This window comes from Colobus angolensis, unplaced genomic scaffold (genome assembly GCF_000951035.1).
Source record: "Colobus angolensis palliatus isolate OR3802 unplaced genomic scaffold, Cang.pa_1.0 Scaffold309, whole genome shotgun sequence".
In the NCBI taxonomy this organism is placed as follows: domain Eukaryota; kingdom Metazoa; phylum Chordata; class Mammalia; order Primates; family Cercopithecidae; genus Colobus; species Colobus angolensis.
In genome coordinates this window covers 2,855,108-2,882,413 of record NW_012116366.1, presented here as the reverse complement: position 1 = coordinate 2,882,413, position 27,306 = coordinate 2,855,108, and the positions used below count along the sequence as shown (strand labels likewise).

The 27,306-nt window shown below is 35.9% G+C and overlaps 1 protein-coding gene across 7 annotated transcripts in view; it reads left to right on the top strand.

The window, feature by feature from the left end:
• Positions 1 to 27,306, top strand: part of RTN4 (reticulon 4) — an 80,427-nt gene that overhangs the window by 42,981 nt on the left and 10,140 nt on the right. For all 7 annotated transcript variants that reach the window (XM_011950592.1, XM_011950588.1, XM_011950591.1 and 4 more), the window contains 2 exons: positions 21,957 to 22,164; positions 26,973 to 27,111. In XM_011950592.1, the coding sequence (XP_011805982.1) occupies positions 21,957 to 22,164; positions 26,973 to 27,111 (347 nt within the window). The remainder of the gene's footprint in view (positions 1 to 21,956; positions 22,165 to 26,972; positions 27,112 to 27,306) is intronic.

Here is a 27,306-nt window from a genome sequence, read left to right as displayed (position 1 = left end):
CTGTATATCTAACCACTTAAAATAAATTAACTTAAAATTATTAGAGCTATTTTTAAGTAGCCCCAGTAGACATTCTACATAAGCAATTTTTTTCCTGGCTACATTCAAGTTTTATAATTAAAAAAATTATTTCCTTCAAGCAGGATTGGCAGCAGTATTTCTAAAAGCAGTATGTAGAGCTAATTGCAGTAACTTTTACAATATCCTTTTAAAAATTTGTTCAGTAAAGATGTGGGGAAAAGGTGAATTTAAGATTGAGATCGTATTGAGACATTGGTAAGATTTTGTGGTTGCAACTTATAGAACAATAGAAAACCATACAGCTTTGGGTTTTGCCTTTAGGATTTCTTTATATGTGAACCTAAAGAGAAGGATTTTTTTTTGTTTCTTCATCCTGTTAGCCGTTACAGATTGATGAATTGATATATGGTAGCTTTTGCTAAGTGAAAATGATACAAATGATAATACAATAAACACAGGCCTTAAAAGTAGGTGAAAAGTCATATCAGGGCTCATTCTGCAACTATTAAGGCTCTTTATTAATAACTTAAGTCTTAGATCATTAAATAACATCCTAAGTTCTTTATTTGTTGAAGTAATTTAAAGGTATTATGAGACAGGAGAAGTTAAGATCCAGTGTAGTTCATATTTTTTCCAGAGATTTGTTTGATTATTTTTAGGTACCCAAATGTAAAATTGAATTTACTCCTGAATATCTCTGGGGAGCCTCACTTTGTAAGTGGAATGGCCTAATATTTTTTAGTACTTGTCTGGCTGTTTTGGTCAGTAAGATTAACTTTGCCTGTTTTTCTGATTCAGTGGTTAAATTATATTTTAGTATTTTCTCTGTCAGCAGCCAATTTTAATATTACAGTAATATTAATTTTTAAGATTACAGAGTAAGGTTTAAATTGGAAATCACAGAAGTTGGAAGCTATCATGGAATGAGTTTTTCCTCAAAAAAAAAAAAAAAAAATTTGATGGCAGAAAAAGAGCCTAATCTAGGGTCTAGGTAAATTTTAAAAATATACTTAAGCATTTTTCTACTGCATTCTCCCCCGACCACCAGTATAGCATAGTGACAGATTTGAGAGAGATGCTCTGATTTCAGTGTTCTTTAAAAGGTGGTGTACACACACCACCGTGCGTGCGTGCGTGCTGATTAACTGGTATTTAAGATATTTAATCTTTCAGGCTAAAAGTGTTATTAATAATTTGTATTATTTTATATATTCATATTTAGGATACTTATGACAAATGACATTTACATAGTATTTGATTATTAGGGTTATATGAAAAATTTTGAGTAAGGCAGTCAGAAGATTTTTAGGAACTCAAAATAGGAAGGAATGGGTAGGCCTAGGGATTTGGATGGGGGTAGGAGAATGATATAACCACTAAAAAGCTGTAGTTGAGACAGTAAACTTTCTGGGTAGAACAGAATATTTAGGACAGGAGTTGAAGGGTAAGATTGGTGTAGTCAAAGAATGTAGAAAATGTAGATGATCTAGATTAGGTTTCCTCATCCTTCTCTGTAGATGAGAATCATCTAGTGCTTCTTAAAAATGCAGATTCCTTGGGTCCTGACCTACCAAATCAGATTTTATAGGGCCTGACAATCTGCATATTAAGCATCCTGGTGTAATTCATGTTGTTGGGCAAATTCGGGAAACAGTGATCTAGGGTTTAAGCCTTGTTTCTGGTATATTTTGATTTTGGCTAGAACAAGAAACTTACCCTTTTTGGTCTTAATTTCCTCGTTTGCATGCTGTCCAGGGTTCCAGTTGAGAGGTTCTCTGGTTTTATGGAAAAGATACCCTGGGCCAGACCGCAGAAGACATTGATTTTTGGATTTCATTGTAAAAGAAATAAAAAGGCTTTGGAAGTTTTAAAATAGGGAATGGTAAATGATAGCAGTTTTGAAAGACTGGTTTAGCGTGCCGCATAAGATCAACTGGGGGAGAATAACCTATAGCTACACCAGTTAGGATGACTGTAGTTGTGCCCAGATTTAGAACAGATAGGCTTGAATTCGGCCTGAAATAGGAAGGAAAAAGAAGTGGCAGATTTGAGAAATTCAAGGAAGGAATACTTGGCATTTGGTATAGATTTGCAGGACAAGGATGAGGTATAAAGACTCAAGGGGCAACATGCAGTTTGAATTAGAGTGAAACATTGGCAATGACAGTCCTTTAGTATTAGGAGAAATAAAGCTAAAATAGAAAAGATGCCAAGTTGGGTTTCAGACACTTTGAATTTGAGAGTCAAATGCAGAGGGAGGCAGGTAAATACTGTGTGAGGCGATTGCACTGAAGGAACTGACTATTAAGAAAGGCAAGCCTAAAACCTATGTTACGGAGGTCTGCGGCCTCAGGGAAGATGAGGAGTTATAGAGCAGTAAAAGAAGCAAGATAGTATAACTGATACTAAGGGGGGAAATAATTTTCAAGGAGTGGACAATTAAATACTTAGAGAAGCTGGTTAATATGAGGGAGAAATGGATGTGAATCTTTGAATCTTATTAAATTTTAAAAGTAGGTGCAACACTGTTCTTTATTGTTACAGTACTCTTTGGATTTGTCAGTTAATGTGCCAGAGGTGACCTTCGAGAGAAGTTTCTTTCTGTAGGATAGGGAAAGAAATGTTTCTAGCATTAAAACTCAATGTAATTATATCTCTGATCTTGTGATAAGCTACTTTACATTTTTTGAAAGCCTTGAGTAAAGCTCATACTGCCATTTTGGTAGAGAGTAGCAGGGGTCTTGGTGTTTGAAATGCCTTACTTGGGAAGGTGAAAAAATGCCCAACAAGGGAAATTTGGCATTAATTAATAATTACGGGGTCTACTGATTGGAAGGACTCTCCTTTCAGTTCTAAACTTGGTTAAAACTGAATATTTAGGCATTCATTAGATACATCTTCTAGATCTTGGGTTAGTAGTGCAACACTACATAGGTATGTGTTATAGAGAATTTAGAAGGTAAATAGAAAAGTAAAACTCAACATCACAAGAGAATGGTTTTTGGGGCATCTTTTTAACAGGATAATGTGTGTTGGGAGGGTTATGTGGTATATTTTATTCTGTAGTCTTTTTCCCGCATTAAGTGGGGAAATAACTTTTATTTTTTAAATACTGTACATTATTTTAATGACTACAATATTTTAATTCCATGTAGTTAAATCAGGTTATTGCTAAAGTTTTGCAAGTATAGGTTGAACATCCCTAATCTGAAAATCTAAAAGCCAGAATGCTCCAAAGTCTGGAACATTTTGAGCACTGATGTGATGCCACAAGTAGAAAACTCCACCCATAAATACTTGACACAATCTTTGTTTCATTCACAGAATTATATAAAATACTGCGTAAAATTACTTTCAGGCTATGAGTATAATGTGTAGATGAAACGTAGTGAATTTCAGTTTAGACTAGGGCCTCACTGCCAAGATACCTCATTATATATATGCAAGTATTCCAAAATATTTCCAAATATTCCAATGTATTCTAGTCTGAAGTATTATAGGAATACCTCAACCTGTAAAAACAATGCTGAAATGATTATAGCTGAATATGCCTTTGTTTCTATTTGTGATTACTTGCAAATTTCTGGGTTATGTTATTTAGGCTTTGGGTGCCTTTTACAAAACTTCTCTCCAGAAAGATTGTACAGATTATTTTCATTAGTGAATGTGAGTATCCATCATGGATCTCTGGCTAAGGTTAAATGTATGTATTCCTTTCTTATAGTTTTTCTCTAAGATAGTTATTTTGTCAGTGTTAACTCATTAAGTTACTTGATAAGAACCAGCTTTGTATTGTAAGAATGTGTAAGCAGTGGGAGCAATAGTGGAAATAGCCTTTCAATTTTATTTACTCAAGTCTGTGTATTTACTAATCCTTACCAGGACCCATAACTGGTCTTTCCACTAAATTGTATGTGTCACAGCCAAATTAAAATTACTCTTCCAAAGTGTAGCTCTAATCATGGCACTTAAGGGATTTTCTTTTACTTACTTTTCAAATGAAGTTTATTGTGTCTATCCTAGATGTTTAAAAGGCATTCCATGGCCTAGCCCCAATCTTTATAATTTCATCTCTCATTAACTCCCTGTCTCTAGCCACACTGAAGGACTTGTTCTCTAAACATGCCTATTCTTTGCCTTTGCTTGTGTTTTTCTCCACCTTGAATGCCCTTTCTTCCCATTTCATTTTGCTCAAGTAGTCCTTATCAAAGGCCCGGTTCTCCTTGAGGTGTTCACTAAGCCTCCCTGGGGAGGTAGTTCAGTGTTCCTCACTCCCATCTCTCAGTTTTCACTTTGTACTTTTTTTTCCCCCCAAGGGAAGGGCATAAGGGGTTTCATTTTGTACTTTCTATTGCAATTATTTATACATAAATATCTTGGCTGTTTTTCCAGCCTCCAAATTTTTTTGAAGGCTCACAATAGTGTTGGCTTCATCATTGGATCTTCTGATTGACTTGGTGCAGCTTCTCAGTGAAGGGAAAGACTGAGAACTCCGTTGTTCAGCCAGGTTTACTTCTGGCCTTAAACCCACATAAATTTTTGGAAAGTGTTAAAATATGATTTCAAGTGGGAGAAATTAGAAAAAGGATTCCCCACTTCTCCCCTTCTTAAAGGAACAATTCAGCAACTTAAGGAACTTCTGTAGATTCAGAATTTTTAGAGTATTCCTGCGGATAAGGCTTTCTATTAATCATTTATTCCAACTTTCTATTTTACTGATAAGGAAACCAAGAAAACGAGAGATTTAAATATTTGTCAGGCCCACACAGGACCATGCCACTGGTCCATGCTGGCATGAAGCCTTTGTTTTTATTTTATAATTTATATTTGCATTTATATAATTTATTCTTGAATAACCAAAGAATGAAAAGTATATAAAAGCTAAAATGGCCCATGTTTTGATATTTTATTTGTGCATTGTCTAGTTGTGGCATGTTATTGAATGTCATATACGACTTTCGTATTGTCCTCACTGCAATAAAAAAGGCAGGCAGTTGTCTGTCACACTAATCATGGAAGAAGGTAGGTGAGGTTAGTCATTTAGTACAGGTATTGTCAAAAGGTTAAACCTAGTGGGAATTTCCTGGGCCAGGAGAATAATCTCTTTTCGTCTTTAAGGATTGGATTACATGCTTGGATGTAGGCAGAATATCTAGGCAGAGAATAGAATTCTTAAATTTGTTCTCTGGGTGTCCCCCAAGTTCCCTTTTTATTTACAGCCATCTCAGTATCTGCAGGAGATTATTTCCAGCCCTCCACCCTGCGTCCCCCTACACCATGGATACCAAAATCCACAGAGGCCCACGTCCCTTACATAAAACGGTGCAGTATTTTCATATAACCTACGCACATCTTGCTGCATGCTTGAGATCATCTCTGAGTTACTTTTTACAATGTAGATAGTTGTTACATTGTTCAGGGAATAATGACAAGAAAAAAGTCCATACTTGCTTAGTACAGATGCAGTCATCATAGGCCTAGCTACATTTTTCCATCCACAGTTAGTTGAATCAGATGTGGAACCCACAGATAGAGAGGGCTGACTGTATTCACTTGGTCGCATCTCTTGCTAGAATTTGGGCTGAAGGATGATGTTTAATTTAGGCAATACTTTCCTTTGCATCCTTGGAGCAGTGATCCGATACCACGTTTATACTTATTTCTCTGCTCTATCATGAGTAAGGCTGACATATTACTGAGTGTGTGTGTATTTTTTTTAATCTGCTTCATGGCTTTCAAGTTTGTTTGATTCAGCTGCCCCTTAGGCATTTGACGTATTACAGACACTAAAATATTTTGTGTTGTCTTTCTTCAAATACTATATCACTACTATATTCTATATAACATTTACTTATGAAGCTCAAAGCCATTTAAAAACTGAAAAATTATCAAATTATCAAATATTAATGATATTTGTACTGTTCGTTGATTCGGTGAACATATATTGTGTGTACAATAGTTATATAAGGTTATGGAAGAAGAAATATAACTGATTTACTTCCTGGTGAAGTTCATTCTGTTTTGAACTAGTAATTTGCTTTGAGCTTTCCCCTCCCCCAACTCCAGTATATTAAGCTTTAAGTTTCTAGAGTTATGCCATTTAGTTTTTGTTAGTAGAAAATAGGATTTTGAGCAGTAACTTCCTGTTTCTAAGACTTGGTGCCTACTTATTTTAAGCTTAGATGCCAACAAGAAGGAAAATTTAAACTACAGTAAATTACACATTGAACCAGTTTATTTTCTAATTTTAGGTTTCTATTTATGTAGGTCTTGATCAATTCCAATTTAAAATAATAACTACATACTTATCAAAATATCGGAAATACAGACTTGTCATAGGAAAAGTTCTCATTTTAACATTCTTTACAATTGAAAGTCGTTGAAGTGAGTGCAGGTAGGGAGAGTCATGTATATCCAACATACTTAAAGAGAAGATACTTAGCTTTACTTTAGAGAAAATGAAATTAAAGGTAGGATTATTCTGTAAAGAGAAAATTATCATGGTTTAGGAAAACTAGGAGTGAGAAACTAGAACTGTTTTCTGCCCTTTTTTGTTGTTTTCTCCTAGTAAAGCTGGAAATAGAGTGTAGGATTAAGGGAAATACTGAAAACTAGATGAACTAATGAAGTAAACTGGTGAATTTAATTATAAATGAAGCATGTGTGGTGTTACTGAACTTCACTTTTCTCTTAGGGAAATTCATATTATCCTTAGAAGACAGTAAACAGCCGTAGGTAGTTTTCATGTTCCTGCAACATATTGAGGCATTTTCTACTTGAAATAAAGGAAAAAAGACCACTGGCTGGGCCTTGTAGCTCATGCCTGTAATCCCAGCACTTCGGGAGGCCATGGTGGGAGGACTACTTGAGCCCAGGAGTTCGAGACCAGTCTGGGCAACATAGGGAGGCCCTGTCTCTACAAAACTTTAAAAACATGAGCTTGGGGTGGTGGTGTATGCCTCTGGTCCCAGCTCCTCGGGAGGCTGAGGTGGCAGGATTGCTTGAGCCCAGGAGGTCAAGGCTGCAGTGAGCTATGATGGTGCCACTCTGCTCCAGCCTGGGTGACAGAGGGAGACCCTGTCTTACAAAAAAAAAAAAGGATTTGATTGACTTTATCTTGGCACATAAAAACCAGTAACTATGAAAATAAATGTATTTTAGTTCATTCTTAATTTAGTTTATAATCACAGCTGTGCATAAAGTTTTAGAATAAATGGAGGATGAATCAGGTTTTTGGGATTTAGGGGAATGTAATTTTTGCCACAGAATTGTATACTAGCACAAAATGGCTTCTTTGGCTTTATGATTGAGTTTCACAGTGGATCATTTATAATCTCCCTTCACAAAAAATGTTTAGTGGTTTAAAAGTGTACTTTCCTGGGAGCCCTTCCTAATCTTTTGAAGTGAGAGGCTCTGTTTTGAAGTGCCTTATTGGACTGTCAGTGTTTTTTGGAGCAATTCTTCAGCGTAGCTCACAACATTAACTTTGTGGAATTTCATGTTGATAGCAAGATTTGCAATTGTGCACTGTTGATTTGGGTGGTTTTATCTGACAAGACATTTAGGTAATGAATGAGGCTGGATGGTGAATTTAAACAGTAAGGGATATTTATGAGCTTGGATTAATTTTGAAGATTACTTAGTGGATGTTTTCTTATGAAAATTTTCTTTCCTGTGCAACTTCATAACTGCAGGGACTCATTTAACAATACTAAACTTGGGTAAGAGAATCTAGTACTCCTCAAATATTGTTGGTTACTAGAGAGCTAGAAATACATATTTTGTAAATCACAAACCATCTTTTAGTTCATATTATGTGGGGAAAGGAGTGTGTGAAAACGCAGTGTTTTAAACGATTTTAATTATAAAGGCCATTTGTTCTCTGTAATAATAATAAGGTTCTATCCTGGCTGTAGGATTGGTTTTTTTATAAAATGAATAGTAAACATTGACTTAACTTCACATCTTTTTGTTTGGCTTCTATTTGCTGGAGATTTTCTAGAAATGGTATTTCTCTTTTCGTTGCTTTATATGCTTTGTCAAGTTTATTGCTTATTTAAAAATTTTTGTATCATTCTTAAACTCACCAATGTCTTTTTTATCTATTTTTATAGTTTTTATGTGTATGTAATTACATATATAGTTATAGTATACATTTATTATTTTTAAGATGAGAACAGTTTCGATTGCTTCTAGAAAACAATTTAAACAAAACATGGTTTATTCATATTGAATCTCTTAATGAAATTTATTGGTCTCACCTATAACGCTACTCGTAGTGTTAGTAAATTGTGTCTCTTGTCTCAATTGTTTAAACTAAGGTAGAAACAGCACTTGGTATTCTCAAGTAGTCTAAAAAGCAAACTTGAGTATTAATATAGTCTTTTAAATACAAAAGAGTGATATACAAAATATAATATTAGTATAGTCCTTTAAATACAAAAGAGTATAATAGAGTGAGACCTTCATGGTCAGACTTGAATTTCAGTTTGTAACCCTACACAATTTATTTAACAATATGTTTACATTACAAATATACAGATGCATTTGCATCATATATATAATGCAGATAATACTTTTTAGAGTTGTTGTGATTGGAGGTAATGTATATACAATGTTCTCAGCACAGTGTCTTGCTCAGACTGGGAGATTACAAAATTATTGTAGAAAGGGGAAGTATAGAAATTCTGCTGTTTGTTTATTGTGCTATTTGTTTATCATGTAAAGTGTTATTTTCTTAGGCGTGGTGGTTCAAATTCACCAAAGCACTGTAACATTGTCAAAGTAAGATAGGGAAGATTTAGTGGAAGAGACAAGGACCTGAAATTTTGCGTGTGTCTTTTAAAAAACTAGTTAAAGGAAGAGGAGATAGCCAAGAGAGATGCTGGTTTGCCAGGTATTTGGATGAGATACTTTTGTAGCAATAACAGGTACCTATCAGCCTGAGACTTGCTAATTGAAACCTCTTTAGATACACTTTCAGAGGAAGTTGAATTCACCTTTTTTAAAAAATCAGGGCTTAGCTAAGCATCACATTTAATATTTGATTGCGTTTCTTGTCCTTATCTCTTGACCTTATCTCTTACCTCTTGAGCTTTAGTACCTTCATTTAGTGTGTTCAGTTCACCAAGCATTTCCATATGTGAAATTACAGTTCAGCCTCAAATACTCTCTTAGGTGGGTATTATTTTTCTAATTTTACACAGAGGGAAACAGAGACTACATTATCTTCTCAGATCATATTGATACTAACCTGAAGGAAGAAATAGGACTCAAAAGAAATAGGACTCAAGCTCCTCTTAATGTCTTTATGAAGAGAGCTAAACTCTGCACAGATCCTTTTTGTGGACCTTTGCCTGTCAGTTTTTTGACAAGTGAATGCTTACTATGTTGAGATAAAAGCTTACTATTATGTAGTACTAAATTTTCAATTCTGAATTCTAATTACTTTTCCTGGCATTTGGGAAGAATTTGATTAAGTATTGTGATTCCTAATAAATATGTAGTTATTATTATACACATTATGGTTGTGAAAAACATAAAATTTTAATACCATTCTAATATTTGTATATTTGTTTATTTCCTATTTAACTGCCATTCTCATTCCTCACCTGGCATTATTAAAGAGAACTTAATATTTGCTTTTGCTTCAAAAGTAGGTATTTTTCTGCCAGCCATTCCCTGCCCTAGTATTTTTAGGAACAGCCAGTTCAACTCCCCCCTGCCCCGCCTTCCCAGACAAAAGCTTTTTAAAATTGAAACCTGACTTCAGGCTATTCAAAGAAGAACGGAAGAATTTGATTTGAGGCAAAATGTAATCGGATGACTTCTGCATGTAAGGCATGCACAATGCAGGCTGACACTATTTTTAGCTGTGGCAGATGACAGTTTATGATTACCAAATGTAGGCAACTCTTCTTACTGTGCATTGAGCAAGAAGTTTTTATTTTAAAGAAAAGATTTAAGTGTACTGACTTATTTTGAATTAAAATTTTAGTTTGATAAAAATGCTATTACACAAAACAATCATTTTCCACATTTTTATCTTGGAAACAAATGTTGGCAACGACTGCAAAGCGTTAAATTTTTTCTAAACTACAAGGGTTTGTTAAATTTTTTTTTTTTTTTTTTTTTGAGACGGAGTCTCGCCCTGTCGCCCAGGCTGGAGTGCAGTGGCCGGATCTCAGCTCACTGCAAGCTCCGCCTCCCGGGTTCACGCCATTCTCCTGCCTCAGCCTCCCGAGTAGCTGGGACTACAGGCGCCCGCCACTTCGCCCGGCTAGTTTTTGGTATATTTTTTTAGTAGAGACGGGGTTTCACCGTGTTAGCCAGGATGGTCTCGATCTCCTGACCTCGTGATCCGCCCGTCTCGGCCTCCCAAAGTGCTGGGATTACAGGCTTGAGCCACCGCGCCCGGCCCGGGTTTGTTAAAATTGATGAGCATTATTTTTAGCAATTCATAAGCATTCCCCCAAAGTTATACATGGAAAAGTACTGCTAGATTCATCTCAGATCTTTGAAAGGATGTTTAATGAACATTTTATATGAGTAAGGTTGAGGTCACAGAATAGGGTTACCTTGTATGATTAACCCTTTATTCTGCAGTATAGAAGGAGACTTCAGGAACCATGAAAAGTTAAACTTCCCTTGTATAAACTCTTTGTCTTAATTTTGGTTTTTCAAAAATAAGGAGCCACTAAAGTGATTACTGAGGAATCCAAAATTAGCATTTTGGTGATCCTATAGTTCTTATCCAAAGGTGTCCTTTATTTTAATTTGAAAATTAAATGTTTCTGTTCTAAAAATAATCTGGCCGCTATTCAGACAATGCAGCAAGCATTAATGATGTAGGTAATGGGAATATAAAGATGAAAGGCATTTATCAGTTTTCCAGGGTCTAGTAAGGGGAGATAAGCCTGCAAAACAGTGTTTTCTTTTATAAATTACCTGAAAGCTTTTTTGTTATTTAATAAATGTAGACATCTGAAAATAGTGTAAATAAAATAAATGTTAAGTCCAAAGCATAGAAACATTTTTTAAATACATCAATTAGAATTATTAACCTGTCATAAGGTATATATTCATTCTAATCAGTCAACAATAATATTGAGAATGTAGTAGTTTTTGGCTTTCTGCTGAGGTCTGGGGATAAAGTTAGGTAGTAAGACATACATGTTCTTTTATGGAGTTTACAACCTAGTAGAGAAGTATGTTGAAATGAATGTTTTTTTAAAGTTTTAAATCTGTTTCCAGGACAATTTTCTTCACCCCCTTCCCTAAAAAGGCCCCCACACCCTTTTAGCAGTCACTCCTCTTCCTTCCTTTTTGGGGAAAAAGCCCCTGATAACCACTTACCTACAATCTGTTTCCAGGACAATTTTCTTCACCCCCTTCCCTAAAAAGGCCCCCACACCCTTTAGCAGTCACTCCTCTTCCTTCCTTTTTGGGGAAAAAGCCCCTGATAACCACTTACCTACTTTCTGTCTCTACAGAATTCATAACTTGCATATTCAAGGCATTTCATACAAACAGAATCATAAAATATATGGCCTTTTGTGACTGGCTTCTTTGACTTAGCATGTGTTTTCTAGATTCATCCAGGTTGTAACATGTATCAGTACAGTAGTTTCCCCCTTATTCTTGAGGTATAAGGCTCTAAGATCCCTTGCATATGCCCTAGAAACTGCAGATAGGACCGAACCCTGTATATACTGTTTATTCCTGTCTATACATAACTATGACAAAGTTCAATGTATAAATTAGTTACAGTGAGAAATTAACTTTAACAATAAAATAGAATCATGGTAATAGTATACTATAGTAAAGTTAAATGAATGGTGTCTTTCTCAAAGTATCTCATTGTACTATACTCACCTACTTTTTAACTGTGGTTGACTGCAGGAAACTAACCAGGGAAAGGGAAAATGCAGGTAAGGGAGGACTACTGCACTTCATTTTGTTTTATGGCCTAATAATATTCTGTTATATGGATATACCTTTTTTAAAAAAAAATCCATTCATCAGTTGTTAGACATTTGGGTTGTCTGTCTCCTCTCTGACTATCCTGAATAATGCTGCTATGAATATTTGTGTGTGAAATTTTTGTGTGGACACAGGTTTTCTAGTTTCTTGGGTGAAAATTCCTAGGAGTGGAATTGCTAGGTCATAAGGTAACTCTGTATTTAATTTTTGAGGAACTGCCAAATTGTTTTTCACAGTGACTGAATTTTACATTCCCATCAGCAATGTATGAGGCTTCTGATCTTCATCACTTCTTGTTAACACGTTATTGCTCATCTTTTTGATTATATCCATCCTGGGGGGTATGAAGTGGTATCTCATTGTGTTTTGGTTTGCATTTTTGTTATGACTAAATGATGTTGAGTGTTTTTTCATGTGCTTATTGGCTATTTGTGTATCTTCTTTGGAGAAATGTCTATTCAAACCTGTTGTCTGTTTTAAATTGTTTTTTACTGTTGTAAAAGTTTTAAATTCTGCGTACAAGTCTCTTATCAGATCATTGATTTGCAAGTGTTTTCTCTCATTCTGTGTGGTATCTTTCCACTTTCTTTGTGGTGAAAGTTTTAAATTTTAATGAAGTCCAATTTATCTTTTTTTTTCTTTTGTTGTTTGTGCTTTTGGTGTTATATGTAAGAAATAATTGCCTAATCCAAAGTCATGAAAATTTACACTTATTTTTTTCTTAAAGAATTTTCTGGCTGAGTGCCGTGACTCATGCTTATAATCCCAGCACTTTGGAAGGCTGAGGCAGGAGGATTCTTTGAGCCCAGGAAGCTGAGGCTGCCTGCTTTGGCACCACTCCATTCCAGCATGGGCGACAGAGTGAGACCCTGTCTCAACAACAATAACAACAACAAAAAGATAGGAAAGAAAGATAAAAGAGTTTTCTAGTTTAAGCTCTTAACTTTGACTCTTTGAGCCATTATGAGTTAACTTTTATATATGATATGAAGTAGAAGAATCCAACGTTATTTGTTTTGCAGTTGGATATCCAGTTGTCCTAGCACCATTTGTTTAAAAGACTGCTTTTTTCTCATTGAGTTGCCTTGGCACCCTTGTCAAAGTCAGTTGACCATAAATGTAATGGTTTATTTCTGGGTTATCAGTTGTATTCCACTAATCTACCTGTTCTTGTGTAACTACTCTACTGTCTTGATTACTGTACCTTTTTAGGAAGTTTTGATATAGGGAGGTTCGAGTACTCCAACCTTTGTTGTACTTTTTCAAGTTCTTCTTGATTTTTTGGATCCCTTATATTTCCATATGAATTTTGCAATTGACTTATCAATTTTTGCTAAAAGACAGCTAGGATTTTGATGGTGTTTGTATTTTAGATCAATTTGAGGAGTGGTACTGTCTTAATGTCTTTCAATTCACTAACAGGAGTCTTTCTATTTACTTATTTAAGTCTTCAATTTCTTTCGACAATGTGTTATCATTTATAGTTTATATGTCTTGAAATTATTTTCACTGTATTCCTAAGTATCTTACATTTTTCTGTGCTATTATAAATGGAATTATTTAATTCATTTTCAGATTGTTTATTGCTGGTGTATAGAAATACAATTTTTGTATATTGATATTGTGTCCTACAGCCATGCTGGACTCTCATTCATTATTTCTAGTAGCTTTTTTGTGGATTGCTTAGAATGTTTAAAATGTATACAGCAGGCCCTCATATCATTGTTTTGTTCAGTGTTGTTTCGTTATAATATAGATGAGAAAAAAAAGCAATTCCTGGCTGGGGCCACTGTCTGTCTGGGATTTGTATGTTCTCCCCATGTCTGCATGGCGTTTTCTCTGGGTACTCATACGCTAAAGATGTACACATTAGGTTCATTGGTGTGTGTCAGTTGTCTCAGTATGAGTGTGGGGGTGTGTGCATGAGTGTGTTCTGTGATGGAATGGTGTCCTGTCCGGGGTTGGTTCCTGCCTTGCACCCTGAGCTGTCAGGATAGGCTCTGGCCACCCATGACCCAGAACTGGAATAAGCAGGTTGGAAAATGAATGAATGAATGAATGAATGCAGATTATTGTAAAATAAAAACCCGTAAAGTATACAATAATGATGCAAATGCACAACAATCAGTGGTGCAGTGTGAAGGCACTGAGTGATCCTGCCATGTTTGCTGTTTTTGAACTGTGTGATGGCGGTAGGAGGTGCTCCTACCACAGTGTTTGCTTTGCAAACATTTGTTCCTTGATTTAACCCACCACTGCTACAACCACCATCACTGATTCACCAAAAATTGTGTTTTAAAAAAACTTTCTTAAATGTATGTATAGCTTACATTATTTCAGTGTTTAATAGTAGCAGTGTTTTGAGTCTTTAGATTTTTTTTTTTTTTTTTTTTTGAGACAGGATCTTTCTCTCTTGTGCAGGCTGGAGTGCAGCGGTGTGTTCTCAGCTTGCTGCAACCACTGCCTCCTGAGTTCAAGCGATTCTCCTGCCTCAGCCTCCCGAGTAGCTGGGATTACAGGCACCTACCAACATGCCCGGCTAATTTTTGTATTTTTAGTAGAGACAGGGTTTCACCATGTTGACCAGGCTGGTCTCAAACTCCTGACCTCAGGTGATCCGCCTTCCTTGGCCTCCCAAAGTGCAGGGGTTACAGGCGTGAGCCACTGCACCCAACCTTTATTTAGAATATGATGATGTTTTTGTCACCAGAAATACGCCATAGAAACTGAAGTCTTGTTTATATAAATTAACCTGTGATAAAATTGGTTTTGTTACATGTCATTTCACTTAAAGGCACAGTTTCCAGGAAGCTGTCCTCAACATTTAAGTGAGGATTTACTGTATAAGATCATGTTATCTGCAAATAGAGTTTAGTCTCTTCCTTTCCAACATGGGTGCCTTGTATGTCTTTTTCTTGGCCAGTTGCACTGCATAGCACCCCCAGGACAATGTTGGACCAGAAGTGGCAAGAATGGATGTACTTGTCTTGTTCCTGGTCTTAGGGGGAAAGATGTTTACCATTTAGTTTGAGGTTAGCTGTGGGTTTTTGTAGATGATCTTTATCAGTTTGATAATGTTCCCTTTTGTTCCTAATATGTTAAATGTTTTATCTTGAAAGGATGTTGGAGTTAGTGAGATGCTTTTTCTGTGGGATGCTTTTTCTGCATCTGTTGGGATGATCATGTGGTTTTTGTCTTTATCCTGTTAATATGGTATATTATGTTGATTGATTTTCATATGTTGAACCAATCTTGTATTTCTGAGATAAAGGCCACTTGGCCATGGTGTATAATCTTTTTTATATGTTGCTCAATTCAGTTTGCTAGTATTTTGTTGAGGATTATTGCGTCTGGATTCATAAGGGATGTTTATCTGTAGTTTTCCTTTCTTGTGATATCTTTGTCTGATTTGGTATCAGGATTGAACAAACTTCTAAATTAACTAATGAATCTAAATAATTCTCTTGTTGACCATTAGAAGCAACAGTATTTGAATATATTTCTCAGAAGGGATTTTGGTAAAGTTCTATACCTCCCTCCTATTGAGAATCAATTATCCTGGATAAACAATCTTTCAACTTTTTTTTATTAAAACCAATTTGAGGAAACTGTAAGGGACTAGAAATTTTGTTGGCAAATGTCAATTAAGTCAGCCACACTGTTTGCTAGCAGCTAATATTTTTTCATTCTTGCAGCTTCACTAACAATCTCTTCAGCTTCTTTACAGGAAAAGATTGAAATTCTTCTGTACTTTGCACAGTGGGGTTGGTGGCAGTGTAGATTGCCTCTCAGATGTTCCTGTTCTAGGATGTATTCATTTTATCTTATGTGTGACTATCAGTGCCTAGTTGTCTCATTTCTCTTGGCTGTTCTTCCCTTTTTGTTCTTCTCCAGTGCTCTAAAGGGTCTGATGGCTCCACCAGAGCATTCCTAGTGCTTGTTTCAGTGTGTCTGTTGTGATACCTGCTTTGAGCTACTCTCATGCAGCCGATTATTTTTATGCAGTATGTGTGGGCTTACGTATGTAATTTTCAGAGCTTTTCCATTTATTGAAAAGACCTTGTTCCTAGGAACCATATGACAAGAGGAAAGGAAGTGGTAGGTTAGGGTTTACTGTACTTGCTTAAAGTTAATTTTATTTAGGGTTGTGATCATTGAGTACTGCTGGGCCTTATACATGACTATTCTGGTATCATCAGCTTTGGGGAAATTGACCTGATTCAACCCAGAACACCAGAATCATCAACTTAAATACTCTAGAATTTTAACTTGTCAGCTGGATCCAAATATTTATTAAGCTAACAGAGAGGGTGTTCTTTTTCCAATAGGAAAGCCTACTGTGAAAAATAACACTCATAAGATTCTTTAGTAGTACCGAATAGAAACAAAATGGGGTGAATTTTTTTCTGATTATAGTCATGATTCATGCTTGCCAATAGAGTGGGACCATTTCAGATGGCACGGAAAAGAATAAAGAAGCAAGTAAAACTCATTGATATCCCGTTATGCAGAGAAAAACACTGCTTAGTGGTTATCCTTTCAGACTTTGTATGTTTAATTTTTTTTTTTTGTATGTTTAATTTCTTAAGTGAGAATATACTGTGAGTCTTTTTGTAACATTGTGTTTTCATTTATCGTTATGGACATGTTTCTGTGATAATGTAGATCTGTATCACTTTTTTTAATGGCTATGTAACACTTCTCTTGCATAAATATATCCTAATTTTATTTAATCAGATTCACATGGTTTTTGAAAGTCATTTTCAACAACTTAATTATAGTTCTCTACTGTGGGAAAGTACTTATCAAATATATTGGAGTAAAGCCCTTTTCTCCGTTTTTGGGTCTAACGGTAGGTGAAATACTCACATTAAAATTTGTCCCTTATTGATTAAACTATCTTGTTAATTTCACTTAGCCTTTCTTGGCTTTTATGATTCATCTTGCATGTTGTAATTATCTGCCTACTTTTTGCCCATTTGTTATGCACGCACACGTATAACATTTTGAAGGACTTTAATCAGCTGAGCCTTCAATTTGGCATCATACAACGGAGAAGATGAGTTTTATCTGTAGGAATCCTGGGTTCAGATCCGTGTTCTACCACTTATTAATGATGTGATCTGGGTCCAGTCATGTAGGAGCTGGGTTTCATTCTTTCAAGCCTACCTTTCATTAGGTTTGTTTGTTTGTTTGTTTGTTTAAGAGATGAGGGGTCTCTGTATTTCCCAGTCTGGTCTCAAACTCCTGGCCTCCCACCTCGGCCTCCCACAGAGCTGGAATTACAGGCATAAGCCACTTTGCACAGTGGCTTATTAGGTTTTAACAATTGAAAGAGATAATGTTGTATAGGCTGCTGCAGTGTTTAGCATAAGTTTATGTGCTCAGGAAATAAAGAAGGTGTGGAGATTGGAGAATGCAGATCAGCAATCAAAACATCTGTCAGTCTTAAGCGTATCATTTTTCATACTTTTAAAAAGTTTCATACAGTTGCCATAATGATAGAGTTTATAATAGCTTGAAAAATTGTAGGAATATGAATTTGTTATATTCCTAAAGTTTTGATAATGTCTGGTACTTAAGATATTTCTAGGAAGGTTCAAATCAGAAGACTGGTATGAATAAAAATATTTACGCTTCCTTCTCCCCCAAAAAATCTAGATCTAAAAAGGAAGGAAATATTTTTAAATTATGTTGAGCACAGATAATGCCACAGTAGTAAAACTTCATTGGTTTGGATCCACTGACAGGGAATTTGAATGCAGTACTAATGTATGTATCTTTATACTGACTATAGATCATTTTAATTCCTTAAGGGAAAAGAGAGATTAGAAGATTAATGCCCTTTATGGACGATAAAACTGAAGGCCAGAGAGGTTGGAGTCGTATCCAAAATCACACAATTGCTGAGCCTGGTACCTGCTAGGATGTGGGTCTCTTGAATCCCAGACCTGATATTTCTTTCTACCATATTCATTTAGGTAGAAATTACAGACTAATTATAAATCATATCTAGTCACTACACCTGTTTAGATAGTAACTCTGCTATATTAGGAGGTTTGATTAGACATTTATGTTGTACAGTACAAACCTCTCAAATCTACAGTCATTGATTTCATGGCCAGGTTTTACTGAGTAGTTTTTAATGATGATTAAAAATAGCGAGCACATCTGCATTTACTTTAACTTCTCACCAATAGTGATTTTGAAGGTTAATGTTTTTGAGCATTTTGAGAACCGCTTTTATAAAGGAGCATTTGTTCATATGAAAAATAGATTTGAGAGGCTGGGTGCAGTGGCTCACACCTGTAATCCCAGCACTTTGAGAGGCTGGGGTGGGCAGATCATGACGTCAGGAGATCGAGATCATTCTGGCTAACACGGTGAAACCCCGTCTCTACTAAAAATACAAAAAAATTAGCTGGGTGTGGTGGCGGGTGCCTGTGGTCCCAGCTACTTGGGAGGCTGAGGCAGGAGAGTGGCATGAACCTGGGAGGTGGAGCTTGCAGTGAGCTGAGATTGTGCCACTGAACTCCAGCCTGGGCAACGGTGCAAGACTCTCAAAAAAAAAAAAAAAAAGAAAAAGAAAGAAAAGAAAAATAGATTTGAGGTATACCTTACCTGCTGATTCCTTTGGGCTATTAGCTTTTACTTACCCTATAATAGTAAAAACTTAGATAAGGTTTAAAATCCTCCCAATGTTGTTTATAAAGTAACATGTTTACAATACGACACAACAGTATAGTTTATTGACCTAAAGTTAATGATACGTTTGAAATTTTCTTCTTTATATATTTACTCTTTAAATAATGTGATTGTGATTGTGGTGATAATAATAACAAATAGCCCTGACATTTATTAAGAATTTATTATATGCTATGTACTCTATTAAGTGCTTTACATTAATTATCTTACTAATGAAAAATCTGGTGAATCATATCTCAATGAGATCCTATTTTTGACAAATCATTAGCTGTATATATTTATGGGGTACAATGTGTTTTGACATGTGTACAATGTGGTGTGATTAAATCAAGCTAGTTAAATTACCACCTTGTTACTTATTATTTTTGTGAGACATGAAATTTACTCTGTTATTTTGAAATACATAGTCTGCTGTTATTGACTGTTGTCACCCTGGGGTGCAGTAAATCTCAAAACTTTTTTCTCAATTCTCTCTAGAAACTTTATGCCTTTTGTTCATTCCTATTTTAATATGTGTTTTATAGATGAAGAAACTGAAATATAGCGGACTTTAGTGACTAACCTGAAGTCACATAGCTTGTAAATTATGCAGTCATTTTTTTTAGTCTCTGTGACCCAGCTATAGAACCTAAGTTTTTTGTTTGTGTGTATGAAACCACTGCTGTAGGGCACAAAGGGAGCCTCACAGGAAAGAGTGATCTTACCAGGGGGCTGTCTTTATCATCACTCCCTGTTCTCTCACTGTACCCTCCTAATAATAAAAAAAAAAAGGCATTAATTGTTAGAACCACTACTAGCAGAAAGATGCTTACAGTTAGACCTGTACCTTTAGGTTTTCTAGATGCCATTCATTCTTCAAGACCCAGCTGAATTTCCATTTACAGTATTTCACAGTCTTTTAACATTTCTTCCAGTTTTTTCCCTTTTCTGAGTTCTCATAACAGTGCAGTATTTATTTTATACCTTCACTGACTTGCTTTTACATGTCTTATCTTTCCTGGAATTGTAATGTTGGACAGGACCTTCAAGACTCAGAGGAGTTTTCTCATTCTGCTAGGTTGGGTTACTTAGGTTGGACAGTATCACCTCATTAAGTGTTTGCTGATTGCCAGAAACCTATTAGCATTGCTCCTATCTCCTTACTCAGTATGACATTATTCATAATGGCCTTTTGACAACCTATAGATAGACCATTTCAAGTTCTTGTCAGTCCTCAGTTGTGCTAGTACAATAGTAGAAACTAGTGGGATGGCACTGAGCTCATTTAGATGTTTTAGGCAGGGCTGTACCAAACAAGCTGGGGAATATTTGAATAAATAGTTGAAATCAGAGTTTGAAAACAAAGCTCGAAATCATATCTAGAATGTTAAATTAATAGCATTCAAGCCAGACCATTTAGGTGACTGAAATAAGTGTTTGAATCCCTGCTATGTACTGGACACAGTGTTGGGCATTTAAAATATCCTAAACAGTACTCATGATATACTAGCAGCAATTAAGGACTTTGTACTAATACCCAACATTGTGCAGTTCACATACATAGTTTTCCCCACAGAAGTACCCTTAAGAGCAAAGGAAAGTTACATACACCTTAGGGGACCTGGGGATCAAAACCAAAGCAGCCTTAAAACTGTGATTTTTCTTTCATGTCACCTCTTCTTGCAAAGAGTATATCCATATTTATTTTACTATAAAAATTTTTTTCTCCCAATTGTTCACAGTTCAGAGAGATTAATTACATCAGTCTATGAATTCAGGAGCACTTTGGCACACTTCAGGGTTCTCCTTGGATTTAGCATAACCCGGTTTTGAGACATCAGGCTATGCTTCCTTGATCCCCTCAGTGGCCCTGTGGCCATGGCCAAGAGCAGACATGCTAAGTTGGGCTTTGTCTGACTTGTTACTATTAATAAACGTTATGTAACAGTGTAGCACATTTACTTTTCTTTTTTCTTTGACTCCAAAATTTTTACAGCATTATATTTATCAACTCTTAGAAGGAAGTAGCTTTTCAGGTAATCTAAAGGCTGTTTTATCTTTTGCTTTGTAGAAATTTTTCTTTTAATGATACCCAGGTTAAGTTGCAATTTTGTTTCTCAAAGAGAGATCTTAAGAGCAGAGTTGTTACTAGCACAAAAAATCAAATAAAAACCGAGGTGGGTGGATCACGAGGTCGGGAGATCAAGACCATTCTGGCTAACACGGTGAAACCCCATCTCTACTAAAAATACAAAAAATTAGCTGCGCATGGTGGCGGGTTCCTGTGGTCCCAGCTACTTGGGAGGTTGAGGCAGGAGAATGGCATGAACCCAAGAGGCGGAGCTTGCAGTGAGCCGAGATCGTGCCACTGCACTCCAGACTGGGCGACAGAGGGGGACTCCGTCTGAAAAAAGCAAAACAAAATGAAACAAAAAGAGTAGAGTTGTAAAGCTCATTCATATGTGTAGTTTTTCTATCTCAGTCTTTTTTGATTTATTTTCTGCATATATTTTGGTGTCACTGAAGTATCTCATTTTAGTGTGTTAATATTTTTTGTTATTGGGATTTATTTATTGAATTATTTGATTATATAGCATGCATTGTATGAGATGAAAAACCCCAAGATGATTTATTTTTTCTTTTTCTTTCTTTCTTTTTTTTTTTTTTTTGAGACGGAGTCCCACTCTGTCGCCCAGTCTGGAGTGCAGTGGTGCAGTCTCAGCTCACTGCAACCTCTGCCCCCCGGATTCAAGCGATTCTTCTGCCACAGCCTTCCGAGTAGCTGGGATTACAGGCATGCACCACTATGCCCCACTAAATTTTGTATTTTTAGTAGAGATGGGGTTTCGCCATGTTGTCCAGGCTGGTCTGGAATGCCTGACCTCAGGTAATCCACCTGCCTCAGCCTCCCACAGTGCTGGGATTACCAGCATGAACCATCACGCCCAGCCCCCAAGATTATTTTAAGTAACTCCTTGTTTTGGATTAGAAGTCTTCTAGGCTTTGGAGACATTTAATCATTGTGTATGGCTAGAATGATTCGGTTACGCAGAAATAAATAACATTTCATGGAGAGGTGTTATAGTGATATACAACTAAGAGTGGGTTTAAAATGTGGGTTTTAAAGTTAATGTTTCTTTAACTTAGTGTTTCTTTAAGTTTTTAGGTTTGGTTTTACTTTATGTAGTAGTCTTTTTATTTTCGTAGATGGAACAAATCCAAATTGATAAAATAATGTTCTAATTTCAGATTTCTTTTTCAATTTTTAGTTGTTGACCTCCTCTACTGGAGAGACATTAAGAAGACTGGAGTGGTGTTTGGTGCCAGCCTATTCCTGCTGCTTTCATTGACAGTATTCAGCATTGTGAGTGTAACAGCCTACATTGCCTTGGCCCTGCTCTCTGTGACCATCAGCTTTAGGATATACAGGGGTGTGATCCAAGCTATCCAGAAATCAGATGAAGGCCACCCATTCAGGTGAGATGTCTGGAAAACAAGGCATGCATTGGCAATAGTGTAAACAGGATTAATATTAAGATTTCATCTACTGTCTATAGAGTTACGAGCATGCACTTTTTTCTTAAAGATAATTGCAGATATTTGCTTAAGCTATACCAAAAACATGTGCTTTTGAGATTTTCAAAAAGTCATTTCAAAGGCTCATGATGGAGGAGACTGTTTACATATCATTAAACTAACTCTACTACTTGTTAGGAATATTTATTAGAGTTAGGCATTGGTTGTCTTACTTTAATGAGTGTTGTGTCTTTTTAACATGGGTAGGTTTGGTGAGGGTTATATAGTCTTTACTGTTTACTTTTTATGCTGTCTGATAACATCCTTTCTGATATTCATATCTTTCTAGTAGTATGCTGATATTTTTCTGTTATGCTTTTGTTTATGTATTTTCTTTATCTAGTTTCTTAAGGCATTACATTTTAATTATTTTTTGGAGAGCTTTATTTCAGCATCTCCTTGTCTCCCAACTATCATCTTCTACCCTTATTTTCACAAGTATATTATAGCATTATATAGTTGCTATCAAGACACACTTCAGCTTGAGTCTTCTGCCCTCACCTCATACTCTGCATGTTTTTCCTCTTTTTTATTGACATATAATTCATATACCGTAAAACTCATTGGTTTTTAATATATTCACAGAATTCTACAACCATCACTATTTTCATCACACAAAAAGAAACTTCCTACTTATTAACAGTTCAACTCCCCAACCAACGCCCAACAACCACTAGTTCACCACGTTTTTAAATGAATTTTTTTCCTTAAACTTGTTAATTTCTATCCGTAACACCACTACCATGCTAGTTTTCAGGCTCCTGTTTTGATGTTATGTTTGTTTTCATCTCACGTAAAGAAAATCACTAAATATTGTTAAGAAAATCACAAAATTTTGTTCTTTTCCACTGCTTCCTCAGTCTACCAGGATCCTCTAAAGCAAAGCCATGGCCAAATTCAGTCTGCTGCCTGCTTTTGTAAATAAAGTTTGTTGGAACACAGCCATGCTCATTCATTTAGCTGGTTTCATACTGTAATAGCAGAATTCAGTAGTTGTAACAGAGACCGTATGAACATGAAAGCCTAAAATGCTTAACTATCTGGCCCTTTACAGAAAAAGTTTGCTGACCCCTAATTGGACTCCATTTGCTACCAGATTGACTTATAGTTACCTTGGATTACTGCCGTTCTTACAGATGATGTCAGATTAATTTTTCTAGAAGTACCACTTTTTTTCTAAAGAGAAAAAGAAAAAAGAAAAGGCAGGGGCCCTCTTTAGACTGTAGGATGAAGTCCAGATGTCTTTGTCTTGTCTCTCGTTTATCCCTTCTAGAGTTTTGTACCCATGTTCTTGCTGCCTTCCTTAGCTCCCCAGATCCCTCAGTCATATTTTTTATTTGGTTCTGAGTTTGATTCAAGACCCAGCTCTTTGGAGGATTTCCTAACCCTGACCCCAAATGATCTGAGAATTCAGTTCCTACTGCATTAACTATGCCTTTGAAATGTTAATTGTTTTGCATAAGGAGATCATTTTTCTTCAAATAGATTGCAATCATTTAAAAACTATTTCTAACTTGTTAGCTTGAAAGTAGGGGAAAGAAAGAAAAAAACTTTCTGGCAAGGTAAATACCTGTTTGGGCATATGAGTATGTACCTACCTACAACATGATCCAGTTGATATTAATGGGGAACTTAAATGGATTTACATACTTTGAAAGAAGAGACCTACTAAATTATTTTGCTTATTGTAAAGACTGGTGATTTTTCTCTGGCTTTCTCTTTTTGATGAAGTAATGATGTTATACAAGTTTGGGGGAGAGACCAACATTTATTGAATAGCTCTTACGTGTCTAACCTTTTATGTACATATTATTAATACGTTTATTTTGTTTATGATAATTCTATGAGATAGGTGGTATCACTCCATTTTACAGGGTGGTGGGGAAAAACTTGGAATTCAGTAACTTGAAATTGTAGTTTCAAAATGGCAGAGCCAGCCAGACGTGTTGGCTCATGCCTGTAATACTAGTGCTTTGGGATCCTAAGTCAGGAGGGTTGCTTGAAGCCAGGAGTTTGAGACCACCCTGAACAACATAGACCACCATCTCTACAAAAAATTAAAAATTAGCTAGGTGTGGTGATGCATACCAGTAGTCCCAGCTATTCAGGCAGCTGAGCTGAGAAAATTGCTAGAACCCAGGAGTTAAAGGCTGCAGTGAGCTGTGATCATGCCACTGTACTCCAGCCTAGGCAATAGAACGAGACTCTTTCTCCAAAAAAAAAAAAAAAAAGGCTGAGTCATATTGTTATCAAGCCACAAATGATAAAGAAGTATGATTTTTAATTAGTTATGCTGAAATATATAAAAATATTGTCAAGCCAAAACTTCTAAATTTTCTACAGTTCCAATTTTACACATCAATTTTTGAGGTTTTTGGAAAGTATTAGTGATTTATTTCCTTCTTAGAAACACTTTATTCATTTTTTAAACTTTCTTCAAAGAGATGGGTCTCACTGTATTGCCCAGGCTAGTCTCGAACTCCTGGGCTCAAGCAATCCTCCTGCCTCAATGTCCCAAGTAGCTGGGACTACAGGCATGCACTACCATGCCTGGCTAGAAACACTTTTATTCTTAAAGTCCTTTTATAGTCATTACAAAGTAAATTTAGCCAACATACCAGTTTAAGCTTGATGGACAGTTTTTCCTAGTTCCCCTTAATCACACTAGTAAAGGTGATATTATGTGGTTTGTATCTAATATCTGTGGTTACTGAAAGAGTGATGAAGAGTGCTGGCCTTGTATTAATATCACATAAATGTCAGTTGAATTAATGTAGATATCTACAGGATGTCATTGATGGGGAGTGCTGTCTTTGTGCCTTCTGGTTAGGCATCTTGTCTCTATGCGCAAGAACCAGCAACAGTGGTACAACGAAGCAGAATTCCAACCAGGGTTATATCAGCCACTTTCTTGTATTTCTTAAATTTGGGTAAACAAGTAATTGTTGGTTTAAATATCAGTGTGAATCTTTGAGTATTTTTCACTTGATATTAATCATTCAGTTTTTTGTTAATAATTGTCTAACAGTGTATTAGACCATGTATTAGTAAAGATACATTCCTGGTCCATAACAGTTTATACTCTAGTAGGAAAAATATACAAGTATACGTGTGTCTATATTTCAGAGCTGAATCCAGTAAATACTATAAGACTAACACAAAAGAAAGCATTGTTAGAATTATACAGGAGTGAGAGATAACATCAGGGTTTTATGAGAGAGATTGTCAGATGAGGCCCCATGTATGAGTGAGACTTGAGATTGGGCTAACTGGCTAAATAAGGTATCACCAGAGGTAAGAGAGCATCGCGGATTGGGAAAACCATATGATTAATAAAGGCTACATTAAGGTTAAAAAATATTTAGTGAATGACTCATTTCTGACTGCAACATAAAATGTAGTTGGAAGTAAGGTTGGAAAGATTCAGGAGGATGTCCCTGTTTGAAAAGTTGGAGTCATAGAATCACAGAATGTTCGAGCCTTGAAGGAACTGAGGAAAGTCTCTCACATTTACAGAGTTGGAGCACTTACCCAGAGAAGTTAAATGCCTTTTGCAGTGTTGTATAGCTAGGTAGTGGCAGGTCTTCTAACTCCTGCCTGAGTTCAGTCTAGACAGCACCATCTAGGATAGCTCACGTAAGGTTAATCTGGCATTGACTGACAGAATGGATTTGGATGCAGGCAGATCAAAGATTTGTTTGGAGAGCGATAGAATATTCCAGTTCATAAATAGTAGCACTTAAAATAGAGCGATGGCACTGTGAATAAAACCCAGAAAACATATTTGGGGCATGTTGCAGAGGTAAAACTCTATGGGACAAGGAGTTGTCTAAGATGTTATTTCCAGTGTAAGAAACTGGCCTCCTCAGACATGGGGAGGTTACGAGGACTACTTCCAGCAGATATGAGAGAACACTCAGCACTTCTGAGTTGGTTGTACTCTGTCAAGATAAAATGGCGTCTTTGAAACAATAATGAAACTGTTCCTTACATTCCTGTGGACTTGGCTTTTTCCCCAGTATAGTATTTTTATGTATTTATTTATTACCAATACAATATTTTTAAATTTCACAATTTTAGCCATCTCAGAATGGATTAAAGCATCTAGATGACGTAACTCTTAGGTTTTGCTAGGATTGCCACTGTGCTTTTGGCGGCCACTTTACAATCTGGTTCTTGACATATTGAGCAATTTCCCCTAAAGGTTAGTCTGAGAGAGTTTAGGATTTGGAAATGAAAAAGATCTTTGTTAGGAAAACTTGACGAGACAACATAGTGTCAACTTTAAGAAAAAAAAAACAAACCCATAGTCATAACTACCATTTATTGAGTGCATCCTTGTGCCCAGTTACATTAGGCAGTTTTCTCATTGAATTCTCGTGATAATCTCCACTTTATAAATGAGGAAACTAAGTTTAGAGGGAAGAATAACTTTGCAAAATTACCTAGCCAGGTAAGTGGCAGAGCATCGGATTCAAGCCTAGATCAGCCTGGCTTCAAAGTGTGTGCTTTTTCTGTGCTAGTCAGCAGACAGTGCATATCAAGGAAATACCCTTTACTGCTGAGTTTTCATAGTGCCCTTAATTTGGAAACAGTTGGCTTTCACAGTAGAATATTTTCTTAATTTCTTACAGATATATAATTTCTGATTGACATTTTGAGGAATATTACTTCAATTAGTGACAATTGTGATGTGTTTTGTTTTCTAGGGCATATCTGGAATCTGAAGTTGCTATATCTGAGGAGTTGGTTCAGAAGTACAGTAATTCTGCTCTTGGTCATGTGAACTGCACGATAAAGGAACTCAGGCGCCTCTTCTTAGTTGATGATTTAGTTGATTCTCTGAAGGTAAGTTTATTTTGCCTTTCATTTTTGATATAGTCAGAATTTAGTATCAAAAGAGTTGAGTGTAAAATTGTATTTTTCTATATTCAAGTAAATGATAAATATTAATTAAATCACATGGCTAGAAACTTGTGTTTTAAAATTCAGAATCCAATCAAATAAGGATGAGTAAGTGCTATTCCTTTTTTTTTTTTTTTT